This window comes from Coffea eugenioides, chromosome 5 (genome assembly GCF_003713205.1).
Source record: "Coffea eugenioides isolate CCC68of chromosome 5, Ceug_1.0, whole genome shotgun sequence".
Classification (NCBI taxonomy): Eukaryota; Viridiplantae; Streptophyta; class Magnoliopsida; order Gentianales; family Rubiaceae; genus Coffea; species Coffea eugenioides.
This window is the reverse complement of record NC_040039.1, coordinates 39219880-39243163: the sequence shown is the minus strand read 5'-3', so window position 1 is coordinate 39243163 and position 23284 is coordinate 39219880. Positions and strand designations below refer to the sequence as shown.

Sequence of the window (23284 nt, the reverse complement as noted above, 5' to 3'; positions counted from 1 at the left end):
CAATATTTGGTCATAATCTAAGGGAAATATTCACAAATAAAACACACAATTAGTTCTCTAACATCTAATCTTGTATCAACTGATATATTATAGGCTGCGAAATCTTTACAATTTCAGTACCCTTCATTTTGTAGTGTGGGTCTCACCTCTACTTTTGCCAAGTTTCTTCCCAAGACTTTCTCACCAGTTTTCCATGATTTTCATCGTCAACGTCAACATCTTAAAGAGAATTGCCTTCTCCCCCTATAAGTCTATCATTCCCTTTTAACCATCACCAGTTTTTCTCATGCTTGTGAGATACTCAGCACTTTCAATTGAACAGTATACCAAAACTTTAAGGAATAGTTTATATTGTCAAAGATCTTTCCTGTTACGGTTTTATATATTACTTGACACACATAAACTAGCAACGAGGCACGTGCTTTGCAGGTCAAGAGGGCACAGTTACTCTCGTTAATTCTTTATATTTTGAAATCTAACATTCTTTGGTCGGATTGTATTAGATGGCAGGTGCAATTTGGAAGGCCGTGGATAAGATGCTGCAAATCATTGTGAACATCATTGCGAAGGTTATATCCATGGTTCGCGGTCGCGTTGCGGTCGCGGTTGTTCCACATCCGTCACGGTATATCGATTAAATATCGGGTGATACGCGAGTTAAAGTATATAAAACTTTCAAAAATTCTAAAAAAAATTATTAAAAATAAAAAATAATATAAGCAATACAACTATCAAATTAAATTTGATAAAAAACCTAAGTTAACATAGATACCATGTAAGTCTTTAAAAAAAATGACGTAGTTCTAATTAATAAACAAAAGATGTTGAAAAAAATCCAGTTCATTTGTTGTTAACTAATCCAATTTAATATTTGTTGGACTATTCTAATCTCTTGTTCCTTTGGTGTCAGGGGGGTTGAAATGTTGAATGAATGGAAACGTGAATGCATTCAAAAAACAGAGGAATGAAGTTTTAGGTATCCCCCTTTGACCAAGAAATGTTTGTTCGGGTTAGAGAGAAAGTTGGAAAGGACGTGAGATAGAATCTGGTAGCCTTTGAGCTGTAATTTAGCTGTAATTTTTTCTTTTTCTTTTTTTGTTGTTGGGTGTTTATCTCTCTCTCTCTCCTCACTCCATTCTATCCTCTCACATTCCCACGTACACAACCCACACTGCCTCCCATAATCCCTAGAAAACGTTTCCATTCCACCGCCTTCCCCACTTTATTTCTCTGTCTCTCTCTTCTCAAGCTCCACCACCATTACCAGTTTACCACCACCCACAAAAATCTCCAAAAGGGAAAATCGTCCAAAACATCCATCACATTTTGTAAAATGACTTTTTTCGTCCCTGACTTTTAAAAGTGTAATTTTATGTCTCTTACATATTCACATCGGTCAAATTTAGTCCCTAACTAGGTTTCCAATCTTTTTTTGGCCGGAATCCATCACGTGCAAGGCACGTGATCATTTTTGAAGGGTAAATTTGTCAAATTATATTTTACATAATATGATCTATAGTCCTCCACATTTTATAAAATAATTTTTTCCGTCCCTCACATTTTATAAAATGATTTTTTCATCCCTTACATTTCACAAAATGAATTTCTTCATCCCTTACATTTCAAAAAATGAATATTTCCATCCCTCACTAATTATGTATGTGAGGGAAACCCTAAAAAAAATGTGTGTGAATACATTTTGTTTAAACACATGTATATGTCTATTTGATTTTGCTTAATAATACAAATAGCATAAATATATGTATGTGTCTATTTGATTTCACTTAACAATACGAATACCATATATTATACGCGATCATTTGATTTCATCTGGTATTAGCCAGTAAATAATCTTGCATTCATTGTCAAGTTGGCAAATAAAGCTATTTTCGGTCAAAATACAATAAGAATATGCAAATTAAGGTTCTATTGGTAAATATTAGTCATAATCACACAAAAAGAGAAGATAGCCCACAAGTTGGGCCCAATTACATACATGTGTTTATGCTATTATTATTAAGCAAAATCAAATAGACATATACATGTGTTTAAAAAAATGTATTCACACACATAATTAGTGAGAAATGAAAAATTCATTTTTGAAATGTGAGGGATGGAGAAATTCATTTTGTGAAATGTGAGGGATGAAAAAAATCATTTTATAAAATGTGAGGGACGAAAAAAATTATTTTATAAAATGTGAAGGACTATAGATCAGATTGTGTAAAATATAATTTGACAAATTTACCCTTCAAAAATGATCACGTGCCTTGCACATGATGGATTCCGGCCAAAAAATGATCGGAAATCTAGTTAGGGACTAAATTTGTCCGATATGAATATGTAAGGGATATAAAATTACACTTTTAAAAGTGAGGGACGAAAAAAGTTATTTTACAAAATGTGAGGGACGTTTTGGATGATTTTCCCTCTCCAAAACCCCGAATCCCACAAAATTTTTACAGATTCATCTTTCCACCGCCTCCCCCCCTTTATTTCTCTCTGTCTCTCTCTTCTCAAGATCCACCACCATTACCAGTTTACCACCACCTACAAAAATTTCCAAAACCCCGAATCCCACAAAATTTTTACAGATTCATCTTACTTCCAAATTTGCTCCAATTCTTCTTGTTGTACTCCCAATCTGAAGATTATGATCAATCCCAACGAAATTACGAGTCTTACAATCACAACCCTCAAGAAACCTCAACTAATTATGATGGGTTGCACTAGCAGAAGTGATGGAATGAGGATGGCAACCGGTGGGAGAAAGAAGAAATCATGTGGGTGATTTTGTTGTCTGACTCGCGAGTTGACTCGGCCAAACTCGGTAAGTTTTACTGATTTCTTATTGATTTGAGTTGACTCGGTAAATATCGACCGAGTCAATCCGAGTCAACTCGGATTCCGGTGAAACGGCGATGCGGGGGTCGGTATCGTACCGGTGAGTCCCGTTCCGGTTATGACTCGGCCGAGTCAACTCAGACTCGGCCGATTTGGCGAACCATGCTTATATCCGAAGTGGCAAGACTGCTTGGCAAGTTTAAAGAGAAGGTAGAGGACATAGCGGTTGAAAGGGCTGCAGATGTATCGGTGGATACGGGGACAAGTTACTTGGGTTGGAGATCAGACATGCAATTGCTGGCTAGGAATTTGAAGGCGTTGAGCAGCAGAGCATCTGACTTAGAGGAGACAGTGGAAAGAGCTGAGCTATCAGGACGACAGAAGAGGAAATCAGAGGTGAAGAATTGGTTGGAGGATGTTGGAAAATTAGAGAATGATTTCATTGCATTGCAGAGAAGGGTACAACAGGAGAAGTTTTGGAAACTTTTCTTGGTTGGAGGCCATGTGAGAAAGATGCAAGATCAGGTGGTCCAATTTACTGAGCAAAGCCGGCATTTTGACGGGCTTTTGCTGGAAAATCAGCAGAATTTGGAGAACCACAGTTGATGATAAAATTGATTAGACAGCATTATTAGGATGGGATTGATCTCCTTCGGGATCTTTTTTTCCCCCTTTTTTTAAATTTTTTTATTACTCTGTATTCTGTACGACTCTAAGTGGTTGAGCCAGAGGGAAGAGAATTAAAAATAAAATTGAGGTGAAATCTAAGGCCTGAGATTGAAAGAAATAGTGAACTTCATTTACGCAAATCTTTTTAGTCTTTTGATTGACAGTATAAATGCTAATTGCTTTCCCTTTTCTTTTCTCATGGTCTAATACATAGTCTGGTAGTAATAACAAATAAATATATAGTAAAACATAAGTACTTCACTAAGATTTTGTGGATACTAGATAAATATGCACCTCTATCTGTGTAGTAGTTTGAAAGGCTGCACACGGTCCTCTTGAGGAGTAAATTCCCAAGAGTATGATCTTTTAAAGGAAATTTACAAAGAGTGGTAGTTTTCATACAAAAGATGAAAAACGTATTCACTAAGGGTCTGTTTGGTTGGAAGTAAAATGTTTTCCTTGGGAAAATATTTTCCGTGGAAGTAATTTTCCATGAAAATCATTTCCTTTTCATCATTTTCAGGTGTTTGGTTAGTTTATTGAAAATATTTTCTTACTTCATTTTTCTGGTGTTTGTTTAACTTTTGAAATATTTTCACTTTTATCTCTATCTTTACTTTCTACACATTATAACTACATACTTCTTTCCATGCAAAATAAGAAAATTTATCTCATTGTTTAACTTTAAAAAATCTTGGAGAAATGTATATATGAATAAAAAATATCTCCTAAAGCAATAAACAAATTGCTGGCTATTTAGTGTCAAAAATCAATCATATGCAATGCTTATTGTGACATATATCTTGCACTCTCACTGCTGAAAGTTTCTCTAGAAAAGAATGTTTCTATTATACATAATTAATTACTAGCATAGGATGACAGGATGAAGTTTTTTTTTTATTTTGAATATACTAGGGGGGGGTTGGGTTGGGTTGGGTGGTACGGGGGAGGGAGTGTAAGGAAGAAGTCTTGGATTCGAATCCTCCTGTTTACACTAAAAAAAAAAAAGAACATACTACAAGATGTTTTCAGTAAATTTGGAACATACTACAGGCGGGATGCATGCATTTCGGAAAACAACTTTAGTAAGTTTGGAAGGGAAGTTGTTTTCCATAAGATGAGTGAAAATATTTTACATAGGAAAATGTTTTCAGTAACTTTTGTGCAACCAAACACGAGAAATTAGGAAAATATTTTCCTGGAAAACATTTTCACCCGAAACAAACGGACCCTAAATATAATATTTCTTAAAAATTGCATTCACTAAATATAATATGTTTCTTAAAAAAAAAATTTTTATTTGTCTAGGCATTTATTGCTCAAAAGTTGTATTCACTGAATAGCTTTTTCAAAAAACGCTTTAACTTATGTACTAATAACCATACTAGAGTAATTGGGAAAAATCCACACTATGCTGTAGAAAATGAGGCAAATTACCAATTAAACTAACTTAATGTTAACGTACTAGAAAATGAGGCAAGAATGGTTGCTGGTGACAACCGTTCCCAACTTTTAAATATCATATTGTGGCTAAAAAAGAAATTTAGAATGTACGTTCCAAATAGCACCATATAACGTTAACACAATTGACATATACTTTTCATTATAAATGGAAATGGTACTAAGTGCCACGCATCCTCATGCAGAGAAGGCGTGACTCAAATGCATTTTTAAAATTTAAACAGTTCAGCAACAAAACGATTTTTCCCTTCTTTTTTCGTTTTCATTTTCCCCCGACTCCTCAACTTTAGCTTTAGCACGAAGGAGGGTGGAAGGTGAAAAGAGCATTTGTTGTTGTTTCAATTTTAAACACTTCGGCATGCTTTACTAGTTCCACCTTTTTTACATTGACCGACTTTAGCAAAGTCTTGAATCATAATTTCATAAATTGAACAATGTGGTTCCTGCTGAGAAGCTACACGGATGGATGAAAAGGACTAGCTGGATATATATAATTTCGCTCATAAAACTTACCCAAAGAAAGATGCATGTTTACAAACTTTCGACTGATTCCTTCATAATGAGTCTGATTTCCAAAACCTTCCCCGTGATCTCCCAACTTTTACTCTCTCTCGCCAATGTTGATCATGTTCTCATTCATTCGTGCCTCTACATGAAAAGGTATTGAAAACTAGCCCACAAAGTAGAAGCCAGAAAAGGAAGTATTGGCGGGTTTGGCAGCTTATCATCCTTCTCAAATTCTTCCAGTCCAAGCATACAAATAAGGGCTGAGATTTTTGTTTTCCAACATTTCAAGGTAACCAAAAATGGTTAACCCTTTTTTTCTTTATTTTTTTTTCTGGCTTTTTGTTCATTTTGTCTCGTCTTATTGCTTAATATTGAAAAATCATTTTGTGTATATTGTTGCATGAACGGTTCGGAATTAAGGATATCTGAAATTGCATAAAAAGAAGTATGTGGTCAGTTGCATATCATTGACTTAAAAGAAAGTCTCGTTTACTTGTCTTTTTGCAATTTTTACTTGCCATCACATAAATTATTAATATCACTTGAGCTGTTGGCTTATGGAATCAAAGATTGGTTTTTGTTATTGCACTGCAGAACTGAAAATTTCAAAAGAATTCATACGTGTATACTGTTTGAAATGATAATCAGGAGTTGTTAATGCCAATAGGTGGCTCAACCTTTTTTTCTTTTTAATAATAGCTTTTCATTAATTAGCATCTAAGTTGGACTAAAAGAGAGAACTCTCATATACTTTTACATCAGTTATATTACCTATACACTCCATTACAAAAATGAAGAAACTTGTACCAGTGAAATACAAAAAAAAAAAAAAAAACTAGCTAAAACGAGATAGAAAGAATCGGGTACTCCATTTTAAGCTGCAAAGCATCCGTTCCATCACAAGGGTCCAATTCTCCTTGATTAAGGGTACCTTGGTCCAAGAGGTACTGATCATCCGTACAGCATCAACCACAAGGTGAACTATAGCTGCTGAAGTTAGCTCGTAATATTTTGAAATAGGATGAATTACTTATTATCCCCGGTGATTTTACCTAATGTCAGATGACCCCCCTAAAGTTTTAAAATAATCACATAATCCCATGTGATTTTTATGTAAAGTGAAAAATGGATGAAATGCACTATTATTTATGACATTTATACCAAACATGCTTTAAAAGCACCTATGATAAAATATTAATATTCACATAACCCCCTTATGATTTGTATAAATAATCACTTTATCCCGTGTGATTTTTGTATTTATCAGCGTAATTTCCCTATGTTTTTATATAAGGTCATTAAGCTATTGATTGATTTAACATTTAATTAAGAGCACTATTAATATTTTAATTAACGACGTCACATAGGCTATTTTCTGTTAAGTTTTCACTTTACATAAAATCATGAGGGGTGAAATATATATATTAAAATGTTAGGAGGTCATGTGATAATAGACGAAACAACAGATAGTTACATGTAATTTATCCTTTGAAATATCTACCCGTTCCCAGCCTGTCATATGTAGTAAATTAATTTGGGCCAAGTTCGACTGGGAGTTTAGTAGAATTGTGCGGTTATTGTAAATTTTACGTGAAGTAAAAAGTGAGCCTCTTTTACTAGTACCAGCTTTTTTTTTGGTGATAATTGGTTGTTTCTTTAGCTAGGTTTTGGTGGCAAAAATTTTTGAAAGCCATTGACCTAAAAGTTTTTTTTTTTTTGGCAAGTAGTAAATCAATCAGGTAGGAAAATCAAGTGCTTGGCAAGTAGTGAAGGACACTCTGCTTTTGCAAGAGAGACGTGTCATTCAGATAATAAGTGTATAGTACCCAAATTATTGGCAGTCCAATCCCATGAAAATTATTGGCATGTTATAGATGAATGGACATCCTATAGCTGACAAGAAATAAATTGATTCTTGTTTCCAGTTTAATTGTGAATTTGGAATCAAATAAACCTTCATTTCGATTATGCACTAAAAAATATAAAGTGCCAAAAGGGCAGATCAAGGAATAGGGACTCTCCTTTTCTTTCCAAAAAGGGGGTAGGGACTAGTATTCAAAATTGATACAGCAACCAATCCTTTAAATTGAAAAAGGGATCAAAAAGTAATTTTGTCAGATATCTTCCAAAGACTTTCTCGCTGCTCACTGGTAACTTTCCACCACCTCTCCTCTTCCAATTAACAATGATCACTGTTCATTTACAACGACAAGTGAAGCTATGCTTGTTAATCAGGAGAATATAATATATATATATATATATGAAATTGTGGTAAAATAATGAATTAGTGATTGTATTTGTACCAAAAGTGAAAACTTGACTACTTTGGTTATATTTATTTCATCATGTTGGATTGTATTCAAATAATTTTTGTTTGATTGTTTTTATAAGTTTCAATTGTAAAATTACAATGAATAATAATTTGATAATGTGTTGATATTTTAGTATTTGATTATTTGCTAAAATTTAACCATAATAAAATTATATAACAAATTTTTATTAGCTCCGCAGGGGAAGCGGGGACGAGGCGGGGGGAGTGGGGGACGGGGGATGGGGCGGGGCGGGGGGAGTTTGTAGGCAGCTCCCCGCTTTGAAATTGTGGTAAAATAATGTAATTTTTCTTTTTAAATTATCTTTTGCTTTCTTTTTATTTATTGGGTAAAAGGATATCTTTCTACGTTAGATTACCTTTTTTTTGACGTACGGCATGTTATAAAAAAGACAATGGTAGTTGATTTAGATTGTATCTAAAATTAAATATGGAGAAATGAATTCACAAAGATCAAAGTAATTTTTAAACTTTATTTGATGTTGAATTATTGGTTAAAAATTCAAAAAAAATTAGTAAATTTATTATCAGCATTGTATACATATAAATAAAGTCAAATAAAAAAATAAAAATAGAAGTGGACCCCCACGCAAGCACCTTTGGAAGAGGCGGACGGAGCCTTTGGAAGACGGCCGAGGGACAAGAGGGAAGCCTCCCCGCTTCAAGCCCACTAGTTGCCTTCCCGAAATAATTTCACTTCCAAAATTTGAAAAGCCCCCCCTGCAACTTCCTGGATTTTTCCTCTCGACAATTCGTCAACGTCAATGGCCAAGTCTTTTTCCTTTCGGCGGTGGTAGCTTTTAATTTTTAATTGTCCAAGAAAAGATGAAAAGTGAAAAGCAAATCATCTGCAACATCTATGCACTACCACAGCTCCTTCTAAGTGCCCACTCGAACGACTAAACTGGCAGTTCATCCTAGGGATGGCAATGCCCGCCCCGCAGGGGGCTAATGGGGTGGGGCGGGGAGTGTACCCCATCCCCGCCCCGCCATCCGCTTTAAAAAAATAAATATATAAAATATATATGTATATAATTATATATAATATATAATTTAATTAGTTATAAACTTATAATAATGATATTATTAATTATATGTATTATATAATATCTATTAGTATATATAATATAATTGATATTATTAATTATACTAATAATTATATATGTGTACTAATACAAATTATTAATTGGCTATACTAAATTTACTAATACATTTATACTAAATCCTTAATTACACTTAATACAATAACATTTTTTTTTTTAAAAAAAAAAGCACAAGCACAATAATTAGTGATTGTATTTATGCCAAAAGTGAAAACTTGACTACTTTGGTTATATTTATTTCATCATGTTGGATTGTATTTAAATAATTTTTGTTTGATTGTTTTTATAAGTTTCAATTGTAAAATTACAATGAATAATAATTTGAGGATGTGTTGATATTTTAGTACTTGATTATTTGCTAAAATTTAACCATAATAAAATTATATAACAAATTTTTATTAGCCCCGCAGGGGCACCCGCGGGGGAAACGGGGACGGGGCCGGGGGAGTTTGTAGGCAGCTCCCCCATCCCCCGCCCCAACCCCGCCCCGTTGCCATCCTAGTTCATCCTGCAAAGAATATTTGCTTCCCCCTTAGACTAATTGATCTTATGTTGTTAGAAGGCTCATTCCAACTGAATTTTGAAAAATTTGTTCACTAACAAAACCCAAGAAAAGCCCTTTCAAAGTTTTATATGAAAATGAATAAACAATGGTGACAGCATTGCTTTTTCACGCCTCATGCTTATGTTTCAAAGTTATTAAGTTGTGATCGCTTTGATTTTTTTTTTTTCTACCGATCAATTTGTCTAAGAATTATTACCCTAGATGACTGGGTAATTTCTATTCGAACGGTTTTCGAACAAAATATAGTATATTATTAAAAGTTATAACCACTAATTACTTAACATGCGTGCTGAATCAACATGCATGCGAGTCAAGTAGTCGTGTAATTTTTCTTATCATTAGACGACAATATCTTAAAATTTCTCTTAGCTTGAAAATAGCTTTTAAGAAATCATATTGCATAAGCAAAAGGGCATAGACAAATACATACTATGGAAACCGATAATATTTAAATTAAATTAATCAAAATATCATTCTATCCTAGCATTTAGTATATAGACAAACCAAATATTGGAAATGTAATAGATATTCTATCCTAGCATTTAGCATTTAGTAATAATGGAGGTATTTAACCATTGCAATTCCAGTATACTTTCTGACATTCCTGGAATTTCCTTGACGAGGGCCCGCTATCATGAACCCTTAAAGTCATTGGTGGATTTGATGTTAGTTCAACTTTTGTTCTTTTACCATATTAAAAAAAGAAAAAAAAAATTAGTCTTTTACGATCCTTTTCTGAGCACTTAACAGTCAACAATACATGCTTTTGGTAGAGTCTCAAGGTTTTTAGCTTCTTCAAGTTTTCTTGTCAATTTCACGTATAATGAGAGCATATCCATACGAATTTATAACCTTTGGAGTCTTCTCTTATTTCATCTTGATTTAATTATAATTCATTCACCAAAACTCAATGATCATACTCTGAGCAGCAGTGAAAGCTAGATCCAAATATAATGTAAACTTTTGTCTTTCAACAGAGTCTTGCTGTTCTCAAGTTCTTCGAGATAACTTGGCCTGATTTCAAGGTATGATCATATTATACTTGATCTTGATTTTGTAAATTTTTGTAGTTGTTTCTCAAATCATCATGTTATATTTAGCTTTCTGAGGCCCAAAAATCTTGATCACTATTTTTTTCCCTTTTCTTTCAACACATGTAGTGCTCTCTCCAAGCTCTTTACATGATTGACATTTTTTTTGTGTTTTAAAACTCGAATCAGACCGTCAGTTCGACCGGTCGAACCGGAAATCGGCCAAGTGTCCGATCCGAGTCATGCTTAAAAATCGAGTAAGTAAAAAATCGATCAAATCCGGTCAAAAACCGAGTTTGACCGGAAAAAATCGGATTTTTCGGTTCAAATAGTTTTTTTTTTTAAAAAAAAACTCAAACTTTTTTAATATTATGTTTAGACCTTTAGATTGTTAAAAATTATTAATATACCTCAAATATTTCATACTTTATCAATATTTGCTTAAAGTTTGGTATTATTTTTCAATTAAGTCCATAATTTTAATTCTAAACTTGTTAATGCTCATTAAATAATATAAATTGTTACTTGATTGTTCTAATTTCTTTGTATTTTCTTGTTAAATATATTTAAAACATCAAATATATATGAATATACCTTTATTAATATTAACATGTTATTAGGTATTTTACATATAATATTTTAATTTTTAAATAATTTTTATTTATGACATCATCCAGTTCAACCTCTATCGAACCTGGTTGAACCCATTGACCCATGACCCCTGAGTTTGACCGAGTCGATACCCGATCTGGTTTTGAAAACATAGCATTTTTTGGCAAGAATTTCGGATATTATTGTAGTTGCCAAATTTTTGTTATCAATTCTTTAGAGAAGATAAACGTCTGGACTAGTTTGATAAGTTCCTGAGCTTACCATGACGTTATATTTTATTATCAATGATCATGAAGATCCCCTTCTCCTTGATTAATTGAGATGTACAAATCCCAAAAAGGAAAGAGAAAATTTTTTAGTTTAAAAACGTCTTCAAGGGCAAAATGAAAGAGAGTAATATTAATAGGAAAAATAGAGGAATCAATTAACAAAATTCGTTTGACATATTAAGGAGGTAATGGGCAAAAGCTTGAGACTCGAAAGTTCTTTTTTAGTAATATCTAATGTACCTATACGTTTGTAAATTCGTCGAGTAATCTGAAAAAGGCTAGTAATAGGATCTTATGATTTCTTAGATATAAATAAAGGATTGTAAAATTTGTAATTGGGCTTATTCTTAGAAAGAATGAGTTGATGCAGACTCCAATTTGACTAATACTACCAAAGTTGGATCCTGGTACATGACGAATTTATAAGAGCAAATTGATATTTCTCCAGATATTGTAGTAAATAGTTTATTTTTGCCAATGGGAAGAATCATAGATGAGCTTATAGTTTCATAAATATTTCATTAACTGAAGAAGATTTTTGGCTTTGTTTGGATATCAAATTTTTTCAAGTAATATTTCGCTTACATCATAAACATATTTTTCAACCCACCTTTTATATTTCCAACCATATTTTTATCTCACATACATCACATCATAGAAAGTACTACAGTAATTATTCTAAATAATATTTCAAATAATACTCTATCCTACATACCTATTGTGTTTTGAACTTTATTAAGCAATGTGCAGACTAAAACCTGTTTGATAACCTAATTCATTACTTAAAATTAATGAATTTAGATCTTAACATGTGGTATATTCTAAATTCCATGAGGTCTTTAATTGGACTATTTTGTTATTTGGACTCTTGCTTTTTGTGGAATAAGATGTAATGAGTGGTAAGTAATTCAACATGCACACAGGTTGACCTAAAATTTTTTTTTTTGACAAAAAAAAAAAAGATGTTATTTGCATCAAATAAGAGAAAGAAAAATTGTGTTAGTGAGAAGAAACACTTGTACCCAAAAAATACTACTATATGCAGGAATATCTGTGCTTAACAACATCATGTACGCTTTATGGACGTTTCATTCAGCCAAGAAAGTTATCGTATAATAGAAGTTTATTTGATAAATAGTTGGATATGATAAAAAGTCCTTTTCATCTTAATATTGATGATGCACAAATTCAAAATAAATGCAAAAAGAAAATCCGAAGAATACTAGTATTAATTCCTTTGCATCATTGAAACGTTGATTAAAAGTTTAGGATTCCACTATGTAGTATCCAACATTAAACGGTTAATTGTTTAGTTTACTAACTGGGTTCAAATTTGTCGAACTAAGTTTGGAAATGCCCTGTTTCAAAATTTTCCAAAGGAACATCAAGATTCTTCTGCTGCCTTTATTGAACTAGACTTCTTAGAGATTCTCTTGCACTTGATAGGTAATGGAGTTCACTAGAAATTAACAATGGAGGCACTTGGGAATTTGGCATTAGACAGAGGAAGGAGGTACGTGAATTTGGATGATAATCTAGGGTCGCTCGAAACCAAGTTGCGAAGATTAGTCGGCAGAAAAGCTGACCTCGAGTCGCAAGTGACAGATACAGAAAGATCAGGTACTAAGAAAAGGAAAAGGGAGGTTGAGATTTGGTTTGAGGAGGTAGCAACAGTAGAAAATGAATTCGGTGCATTGAAAAAGAGCATACAAGAGGGTAGATTTCTAGAAAATGCAATTAGCAGTGGGGATAGAGTGGCGAAAATGGATGCAATTGTAGAGCAACTGATGGAGCAAAGTAATCATTTTGATGGGCTTTTGCTTGAGGCTTTTGAGAACAGAGGTGAGCCACGAGTGACAACAAAATTATTTGGAGAAATGTTTGACAGAGGTTTGAAAGCAATCTGGGCGTGGTTGGTCATTGATAGCATCTCAAACATCGGGATACTTGGGATGGGAGGAGTGGGTAAGACAACGTTGGCGAAACACATCCATAATCATCTCCTTAATAGAACTCAATTCAAGGTTTATTGGATTACTGTCTCTCAAGAATTCAGCATCAAAAGGCTGCAAGATGACATTGCTAAACGCCTAAGGCTTGATCTGTCACATGAGGATGATAAGGATAGCAGGGCAGCCATTTTGTCCAGGGCATTGGTGAAGCAGTCTGTCCTCATACTCGATGATGTTTGGCAAGAATTTTCTTTTGAAGAGATTGGAATTCCTCTTGGTGCAAACAAATGCAGAGTGATCTTGACTACTCGGTCACTGGTATTATGCAACAGGATGAGCTGTCAAAGGGTATTTGAAGCTAAAACTTTGGCTACGAATGAAGCTTGGGATTTGTTTAATCATACACTTGACACTAAGACAGTGCTTCGTGGAGATTTGGAAAATATTGCCAAGTCCGTTGCGAAAAGTTGTTCTGGTTTGCCTCTTGGTATTGTCACAGTGGCTGGGAGCATGAGAGGTGTGAACGAGATGTGCGAGTGGAGAAACGCATTGAAACAATTGAAAGCATGTTCAGTAGGGCATGATGAGATGGAACGAGATGTGTTTCCAATCCTAGAATGGAGTTTCAATCGCCTGAATAAATGTGAAAGGAATTGCTTCCTGTATTGCTGTCTTTATCCGGAAGATTGCAAAATAGTAAAAAAAGAACTAATAGACCTCTTCATTTGGGCAGAGCTAATGGACAAACAGAACTCAAGGTCAAGGTCAGAAGCATTTGATCAAGGTTGCACGATATTAAACAAACTGATAAAAGTTTGCTTGCTAGAAGGATATGGCATTAAGGATGACCGTGTGAAGATGCATGATTTGGTCAGAGATATGGCATTAAGGATCACGCATGGAAACTCCAAACCAGAGAGCAGCAGAGATGATGTACCACGGTTCTTGGTGAAAAGCTTAGGACGGAGTGATGCAAAAGTAATGCTCGAACAAAAAGAATGGACAGAAGATCTCCATGCAGTCTCCTTTCATTCAGTTTCATATGACGGTGCAAAAATAGAAGTTCCACCAGACTGGTCACCAAATTGTCCTAAACTCTCAACCTTGCTTCTTTCTCATGTTTTCATAAAAGAAATCCCAGATTCATTCTTTCGGCACATGTGTGGACTTAAAGTTTTGAATCTCCATGGGTGCAAAGGTATAACAGAGTTGCCTAATTCTGTTTCAGACTTGGTGAATCTCACTGCTTTGATTTTGGGGGATTGTACACACCTCCACTTTGTGCCACCACTGGGAAAGCTCAAGCAATTGAGGGATTTGGACCTATCCAAAACTAAGATTGAGGATTTGCCTCAAGGTTGGGAGTTACTGGTCAACCTCGAAAGGCTTAACTTGAACCAGTGTTGGGCTGTTAGTCAAAAGATAATAATACCAAAAGGGACATTTTTCCGATTTCACCATCTTCAACTGCTATTATTGCCACCTATTGGTAGGGTACAAGTTAATGATCCAGAAGTGTTGAATCAATTACAAAGTTTTATAGGATGTTTGTCTTTTACGGACTTCTATAAAATTACTCGGTGGCCAAAATACTATCGTGTTTATATCAATGACACCTTAACCAGGAATCCGATACTCGGGGACAGTGATTGTGGGGACCGGAAGAAACAACTGTATTTCCATCAGTGTAAGCTTGGCAGAGGATCGAACAATCTGCCAGATGATATGGAACATATGATAATCGAGGATTGTGAGGGCATGAGCATTAGGTGCTTGTCAGATGTTTTTAAGAATTTTATAAATTTAAGCGACTTATCTGAATTGGTTATTATGGATTTGGTTGGAATAGAGTTCCTCTGGCAATTGTCCACTGCTTCTCCACGTGATCAGTTGGAAGTCTCGTCTTTTAGTCCACTCCGTGATCTCCAAGTGCTACTCCTCTGGTGTTTGCCAAATCTGGTTGGTCTTTTTTGCGGAGAATCAGAACCATCATATTTGCTTTCAGCTGGCACCTTTTCTTCCCTTAAAAAATTGAGGATTTATGGATGTCACAACATGAAGCAGCTATTCACAGTGCAGTTGCTGCAGAACCTTCAAAATCTTGAAGAATTAGACGTTATATATTGTAAAGGACTGGAGGAGATAGCAGCAGATGGCAATGGAGTAGGACAAGGAGGAGGAGAAGGCATCCAATTGACTTCTAGTGGAGCCACCGCCACTGTCATCCTTCCAAAGTTAAGGAGGTTGCGTCTGAATAGGCTGCCACAACTAAAGAACATTTGCAAGGCAGCCATGATCTGCAATTCAATCAAGGAGATTATAATATTTGATTGTCCAAAGGTAAAGAGGCTGCCTTTGTTTCCTCCTACCATCAACGGACTACCATCTCTTCCCAGCACTCTTTGTAAAATCAGGGGAGATATAGAATTGTGGGAATCACTAGAGTGGGACAATCCTTGTGCCAAAAATGCCCTTGACCCATTTTTTACCACACTGTGGTAGGATAATTGAAGACCACTTGTTTGATCAAAATCCTGACTGGTTCTCATGTACGTGTTTTCTCCCCTTCCTCAAATGTTACCAACTATCCCCTTCCTTTGAAGTTTTTTTCCCAAAAATGATCTGCTTCTCCACTAGCATAGAATTTGCTACTGTGTAGGAATTGATATTAACACTTTCCGTATTGAGCTCAAGTTTTTTTTTTTTTTTTTTTAACTTTCTTGAGGTGCAAAACTGCTAACACCTTTTGAGTTGATCTGATGAGAAAATGGATTTAAGTACATTAGTTTCTCTTTCTTTCTTCTTATTTATTTTTGAGTTCAACATAATTATAAATTTCTCTGTGTTATTTTCTTTTTTCATTTTAAGCTTTCTCTGTCTTTTTCCTATTTCTAGTAAGGCTTTAGTTTTCCTCTGCTGACTACCTTTCCTATAATGCCGAACTGCATACTACCTTTCCTACCTTTCCTACCTTTCCTATTTTCATCATGTTTAGCTTTCTATTCCTACCTAGAAGATGGTGTTTTTTCTATACTTGATTGTAACTGGAGCAGTGATACAGCTTTTTGTAAGTATTCCTTGATTATCGATAAAACTGTTTAGGGTAATATGACAAAATTTTTGATCATATTGACAGGTTGTCGAAGCCTGTGCAATAATAAATACCCGCTCAAACTAAAAGTAATTTCTGTAGATAGTGGTGAGCAGGGTCGAATCCACAGGGATTGGGAGTAATTGTTTCTTTTCAAATTCACAGTGACAAGGGGGTGTTTTTATGCAGAAGGTGACAATAAAAGAAGTTCAAATAAAATCTAAGAAACTACTAAAAATTAAATAACAAATTACTAAAATCAAATGAATGATAATTAAGGATCTAGCCAAGAAATAACTTCAGCAATGGTTCACCTAGTTGATCATTGAAGCAAAGGCAATTCCAATTATTCATCAATAAATAGGTTATAACTACCAAACAAGCGATGGCAGTCAACCCCTCCTTCCTGTGTCGGTGATCAAGGTACGCCTGTTAATCACTGCTCTAATTGAGAAATAATCCTAGGTACGCCCATAGAATTTAATTCCCCAATTGCCTTACGTATTAGAGGAGCCCTATTCTAACCAAATAACACACTACCAGGGTTATTTTAGATTAGCCCGCGTATTCCCCTGACACAAATCCAATCATGCCAGTTATCACTATTTTGAGACAATTAAACAATTACGGATTCAATGCCCCAATTGACAATAGGTTACCAAATCAATTAATTATCCGGATCTAAGACAATCAATTAATTAAACAACCATAAGCATAGCAAACAAGGAATATGCGAATATCAATAAATAAAAGGGAAAGATTAAATTAAATCGATCTCATAATTTTTAGGCACCCCAAAGCCTCCGTTGTTTCTTGACTAGACAGAGGAAATTAGTTCATATTTGATGGACAGAACCCGCAAGAAATTGAAGCCAGAGCTGCGGCCATTATCACTGATATTGGGAGAGTTCAAGTCGCTTCAATCGATGAGAAAAGCGAGATACACCAATTGATCCAATTCTTTCTAATTGTCTAGTCAAACGAGAAGAAAACTACTAAGGATGAAAAGCAGAAGTCAAAAAGTGAAGCTAGCTACAAGACGAAAAGACTAAGAAGAGAGTCAGTGCTCTTCCTCTGCAATTCCCATATTTCCTATCTAAGTGCTTCCTCTCCTGAGCGGCGTCCGCCGCCCCAGAGAAAGAAGACCCTGAGGTTTGCTTTCTTTTTCCTTTTTCTAGTTGCTGTCTTCGGTCAAAATTACCAAAAAGGTCTTGCATCTCCTTGTTTCAAGAATGCCCTTGATTGCCTGCTATTTCGACTCTTTCCTGATAAGTGTCAAATTGGCACTTATTATGGTATTTTCGTTCTACTCCCTGAAATATATGCCAAATACTAAAAGTGAGTAGAATCCAGCAATTAGTCCACATCGAGTCAGGTACTAGGGAAAATTAATAATAAAATAAATGATAAAATTGCAACCTATCACATATTGCACTCCAAGAATGCTTTTCCCTAATTTCCAGTGCAACCAATTATGTATCCAGTTCCACTGATAATTCTTTAGCTAAATCCTTTTGATTGGGGTTAGGATTGTAAATGCATGTTAAAGAAGGATCAGAATAATATTGGAATCCCTTCTAGAGTTAAGTATCTACATTTAGAATAAATGAATAGAAGAAGCTTTTACATCAACTTTTCTACGAGACTTGGGCCTTTTATGTCTGACTTATTTGGCAGGAATTATCTATGAACAGATCAAACTTGTATGCAATGATTTTTTTTCTTTTTCGGAAACAAATGTATTAAACAAAAAAAAAAAAAAATCAGATGGAGTTTTGATTTGCAAGAGCCATGCAGTTTATATGTCATCTGATATGGTATTAGCTATTGTTGTGAAAAATCAGAGTATGTTTGAGATGGTCAGTAAAGGAAGCATCAACTTGCTAATCTGCAGTCTTGCAATTTATGAAGAGGAAAAATCGAGGTTAATAAATTTCAATTAAGGAACAATCATAACTAATTATTCTCCAGTTTATAGTTGATTGATTTCACTTTAAGCCTAATTCAGAGTCTTCACACCACAAAGAACTCAGTGACACGCAACCAATAAAGGAACAACGGACAAACAGAAATTGGTCCAGGGCAGGAAATATAGCATCAGTTGCTGTACGATGAGGTAAAGGAAGGAATGCGGTTTCAGACAATGTAAACATATCAGCTGGTGATTCACCTAAAATTGTTCTTCTAATGAAAATCATTAACAAAGATCACAATGTCAAAGGATCATCTTTAACTGCCTGATGACGTAGAAAGGAACAAGGAAAAAGCAGAAGAAAAAGAGGAGAATTTGCTGTGGGAATCTCGGGAAGTATATTACCTACAACACAAGAAGTCAAATGCAATGAGAGATAAAAGGAACTAGGAAAAACAAGAAAAAGAGGAGAATTTCTCAAATAGCTGGCTGAAGTCTCAAGATAACAAGCCATAAGCGGCAGAGGACATTATTATATTATCCAACAAGGAAAGAAACTGCTAAATTAATCAAAGGTAGTTTTGGACTAAGTGGTAAACTAATCAAAGGTAAGACAAAATTGACATTCATTGCTAAATTAAATTTTGCAAAGAAAAAGTCTGATATCTTATTATCTCATAGATCAAAACATAAAGAGAAAGATAAATGTTATATATGACATCGGACTATCTGTTCAAACTATTACTTTTTGAGTCAACCGGTGAAGGAAATTAGTTCTCAGCAGATTGCACGCCTTGAAGATCCACAAATTTATTATGGGAGGAAGAAAATCCCATAAGTAATGTTCAGAAAAGTGACCTAAATTCATATATTTGAAGAAATATAAAGAGGTGAGAAGTCCTTCAGCTTTATATGACAGAGGTTATACACATTGCTGCATATGTTAGCACTCTACAGCTTCATATCCAGCAAGGAAGCACAGTTTACTGCTTGCAAGTTAGTAATAAATCTTTGCTCTTGTGAGACATATAACTCTCCATGGCATTGCAGCAAGATGTCTCGTTATTCACTTGATCACCACATTCTTCAGAAATTTCAGCAATATCCAGAAATACCAGTAGGCAGGCTAATCAGTGTGTTTGTATGTGTAAAAATAAAGTATTTCAAAAGAGTTTAAGAAGTGAGTGTGTGTTTGTATCTGTGAGTGTTTTAGTGTGTGAAAATATGTCTATCTATATGAAAATGTGTTGATGTGTGTTAAAATTTTTTTATTGTATGTGAAATGGTATATTTGAGAGAGTTTATGATCAAATCTATTAATTCATATTGGGTTATATTTGGGTTATGGGTTTGAGTTGACCCAATATGACCCAACCCAAAATTAACTCAATCTAAAGTTGGACGGGTTGAGTGTAATGCATTTAAATGAAAATCTAATATTAACCCGTCCAACCCGTCTAATTGCCAGGTATAATTACAGAGTTGATTCACCAAGGGTTGTTCGTAACATTACATGACAAAATAATTAGATAAATATTGTGATAGAAAGTGAGATGGTGAATTTAGAGCCCAAACTATTCTCTAAATAATAAAGGGAAAAATTATGTATACAAGACAAATAAAACGTCATCATATATTTTGTCTTATATTACCAAACAAGACAAAGAGGCCATGCACTAAAAATTGGTTTCTTTTTCTTTTTCCTCTAATTAATTTTTGGGTTTAATTAACAGGCGCCCCTGCTATGAGGTGCCTCAAGTGTTAAAATTTTCACAAAAGTGTAATTAATTTGGTAAAGTGTCCCATGAATAGGTACAATAAATGTGAATTTGTATTCATCTATTAAATTAGGTGCAAGGTTGGTCTAACAAGAGTATCATGGGATACCCATTTAAAAAATTCATAATTACTTATATCTCTCCGTAATTATTTATGAGTAAATTATATATATATATATTAACAGTGTATATATTGTCACCGTTAAATCCATACCATATATGCAAAAGTTAAATTTTAAATTCAAATTTTGCATAAATCTCATTATGCAAAACTGACACTGTACAAACACTGTGTATAAAAGATTAATCCATTATTTTTGTGGCGGAGTCCGAAAAAATTCTCAGTGGGGGCAAAAGTAACACTAAAATTCTTTTACCAGTTCTTTTTCTAATTTTTTTAAGCAAAAAAATATTCACCTACAAGTTGAAATGAAATTTTTTTTTTATCTTAGTTCAAATGAAATTTTGTGACCCATATATCCTTTTAAAATATTAATTCATGAACCATCTTAGAGGACCACGTAATTCTTTCACTTTCTTCATAAGAAAACTCCAGAAATATATTTGAGATTATATCAAAATTTTATGGGTACTATAGGAATTTAAGGGACAGTGGGAGCTGTGTCCCCACTTTAAATCTGCCACTGCATTATTTATAGGGTTATTATTACTTTACCCCCTTAACGTTTGGTGCCACTATCAATTTCCCCCTTAATGTTATGTTTTAGTCACTTTACCCCAAAACTAACGGTCAAACTTAACGGAGTTTGTTAATTAAAGTAAAATGACAAGTTTAGCCCTTAAAGTTATTATCATTTTATCCCCATAAACTATAGTCTCATTATCAATTTATCCCATAGAGTTATTTTTTAGCCAATTTATCTCACCATTAAACCAACTTAATAAGTTAAAAAACTTTAGAAGAAAGTACTTTCCTCTTTGTATAATAAAAACAATAAAAAAATTTAGAGTGACTCTTCTCCTCTTCAGTATCAAGAAAAAAAGTCAAAGTATTAATTTTTTTCTTCTTGACAATCTTATTAATATTAAAAAAAATAGAAAGATCAGAAGGGGGAGGGAGAGGGGGACAGAGAGAGAGAGAGAGAAAGCTCAATTCTTTTTTTAGAAAATACAAATAAGAAAGAATCAAATACTTTTATTATTTTAAATTATTTCACTTTATTATTTACCACCAGATTCAATTCTAATCCCAACATCCTTAAATTAATATGATAATGTTAGCCTTTTTTTTTTTTTGCAAAATCTAATTTTTCATCTCCTTCTTTCCTATCTCTTTTTTCTTTTCATAGTATTAATCAGTATGAAAAAAAATTTGAGAAAACCCTTTTATCTTTATATTTTTGGATCTCTTAAAGTAAAAAAAAAAATCATTCTAAATTTTTTATTTTTAATTATATCTAAGGGTAAATATATTTAAAATTTTTTTACCATAGTAGTTAGATTAATAATGAAGTAAAATGCCCAGAAAATAATATTAGGAATTAAATCGATTATACCACTATAATTTAAAGGAATAAAGTAATAATAACAGTGTAGTAATGCTATAGAATAAAAGGGTATTTTTGTCCAAAATTTCTTAGCATGTTGAGTTGAATTATTTATGGGATGAAGTGACTAAAAGATAATGTTAGGGGGTAAACTGATAGTAGTAATATAGTTTAAGGGGGTAAAGTAATAATAACCCTTATTTATATCTCTACATTTCTCTCCTGGACCCTCAAACTAGGCTTAATCACGAGAGAAAAGTAGCTTTCAACTTTCAGGTTTCAACAAACAGCAGGAACCCACGGATATGCTTAAGGCCTTTTTCATAAAGGAGTGTGGAAAATTTCGCGGTCCTAGCTAACTTGGGAGTCATACTCGACAAGGGCTTGCTAGTGGAAATTTCATGAGAACCCATCATGTCTTGGTCTACTTTTTGGGCTTGTAGGCTTTTGACCAATTGCTAGATTTCAGAATCTTTCGTGAATCTGTGAAATAATTAAACAAATAGTTCGACCCCAAGGCCCAAATGGAGTTTAGTGGTAGAAAGACTATTTACCCATCATCATGACTCATGAGATGCCGTTTTTAGCTGAGTCCCAAATCTTCCCCTACTCCCATTTCCCGCTTATACACAGCTTGGAGGTTCTCTTGAATAATTAAGGATGAAAAATTTTTGTTGAGCAAAGATTTAGGATGAAAAGTTAACTTAAAAATTGATTTTGCTAATTTACTTCAACTGTATTTACACTACATATAAAGGGAGAGGGAGGGATTTGGTGTAAATTTTTTGGTGTCACTTTATGTTCTTCTTAAATTCTCCTTAAAAACTACTCACTTCCAGTTTTCAATATATCTTTCTTCCAATTAATATTTATTTCTTATTATTTTATTTTTCAACTTATTTGAAAATTCATAATTTTTATTAGCAACTATCAATTATGGTTATGGATTATACTAAATAATTATTTGCTTATACATGTTATTTCAGTGAATTTTTGACAGGTTATCGAGCCTGTACAATAATAATATTAATAACCCTAATCGCCAACAGAAACAGTTTCGTGTCAATTCTAGTACTGGAGCAGGGACTCTAAATATGCAATGGGTTACTACATGCACCCTGGTTCCGAATAGTTTGCTGAATCCGATATACCAGAATTTATTCACGAAAAATTTTTAATTTATATATAGGGCAAGTAGGGTCGTATCCTCAGTGACTGGGGAAAATTTGTTCCTTTTCAAGTCAAGGATAAAGGGGGGTTGTTGAGAATTAACAGCTAATGAATTATTAACTAAATTAATCGACTACGAGAAATGATTAAGAGAGAGAAATAATGAGAAAACTCTAGTCAGGGATACACTTCAAAGATGGTTCATGCAACTGATCATTGATTCAAATATAATTCCAATATTCATTAATAAGTAGGTTTTTAACTGCCGATACGATCTGATAGTCAGTTTCTCCTTACCGTTTTGATAATCAAGGTACGACCATTGACTATTTCTCTAATCTTGGAATAACCCTAAGTACGACCATAGGATTTTTTCCCCCAATTGCATTGGAAGCTAGAGAAATCCTACTTTAATCAATAAACACGCTACGAGAGTTTATTTAAATTAGATTGTACGTTTCCCCGACATAAATCCAATCACGT

General features: G+C 33.9%; 2 protein-coding genes across 2 annotated transcripts; both read left to right on the top strand.

The window, feature by feature from the left end:
* The first annotated feature begins 368 nt into the window (after nucleotides 1-368).
* Nucleotides 369-3616, top strand: LOC113770828. The gene is made up of 2 exons (XM_027315420.1): nucleotides 369-574; nucleotides 3015-3616. The coding sequence occupies exons 1-2, from the start codon at nucleotides 504-506 to the stop codon at nucleotides 3448-3450; spliced, it is 507 nt and encodes a 168-aa protein (XP_027171221.1). The 5' UTR covers nucleotides 369-503; the 3' UTR covers nucleotides 3451-3616.
* A 9246-nt stretch (nucleotides 3617-12862) lies between these two features.
* On the top strand, nucleotides 12863-15844 carry LOC113771613 (probable disease resistance protein At4g27220). The gene has a single exon (XM_027316186.1). The coding sequence runs from the start codon at nucleotides 12863-12865 to the stop codon at nucleotides 15842-15844; it is 2982 nt and encodes a 993-aa protein (XP_027171987.1).
* The last annotated feature ends 7440 nt before the right edge of the window (nucleotides 15845-23284 follow it).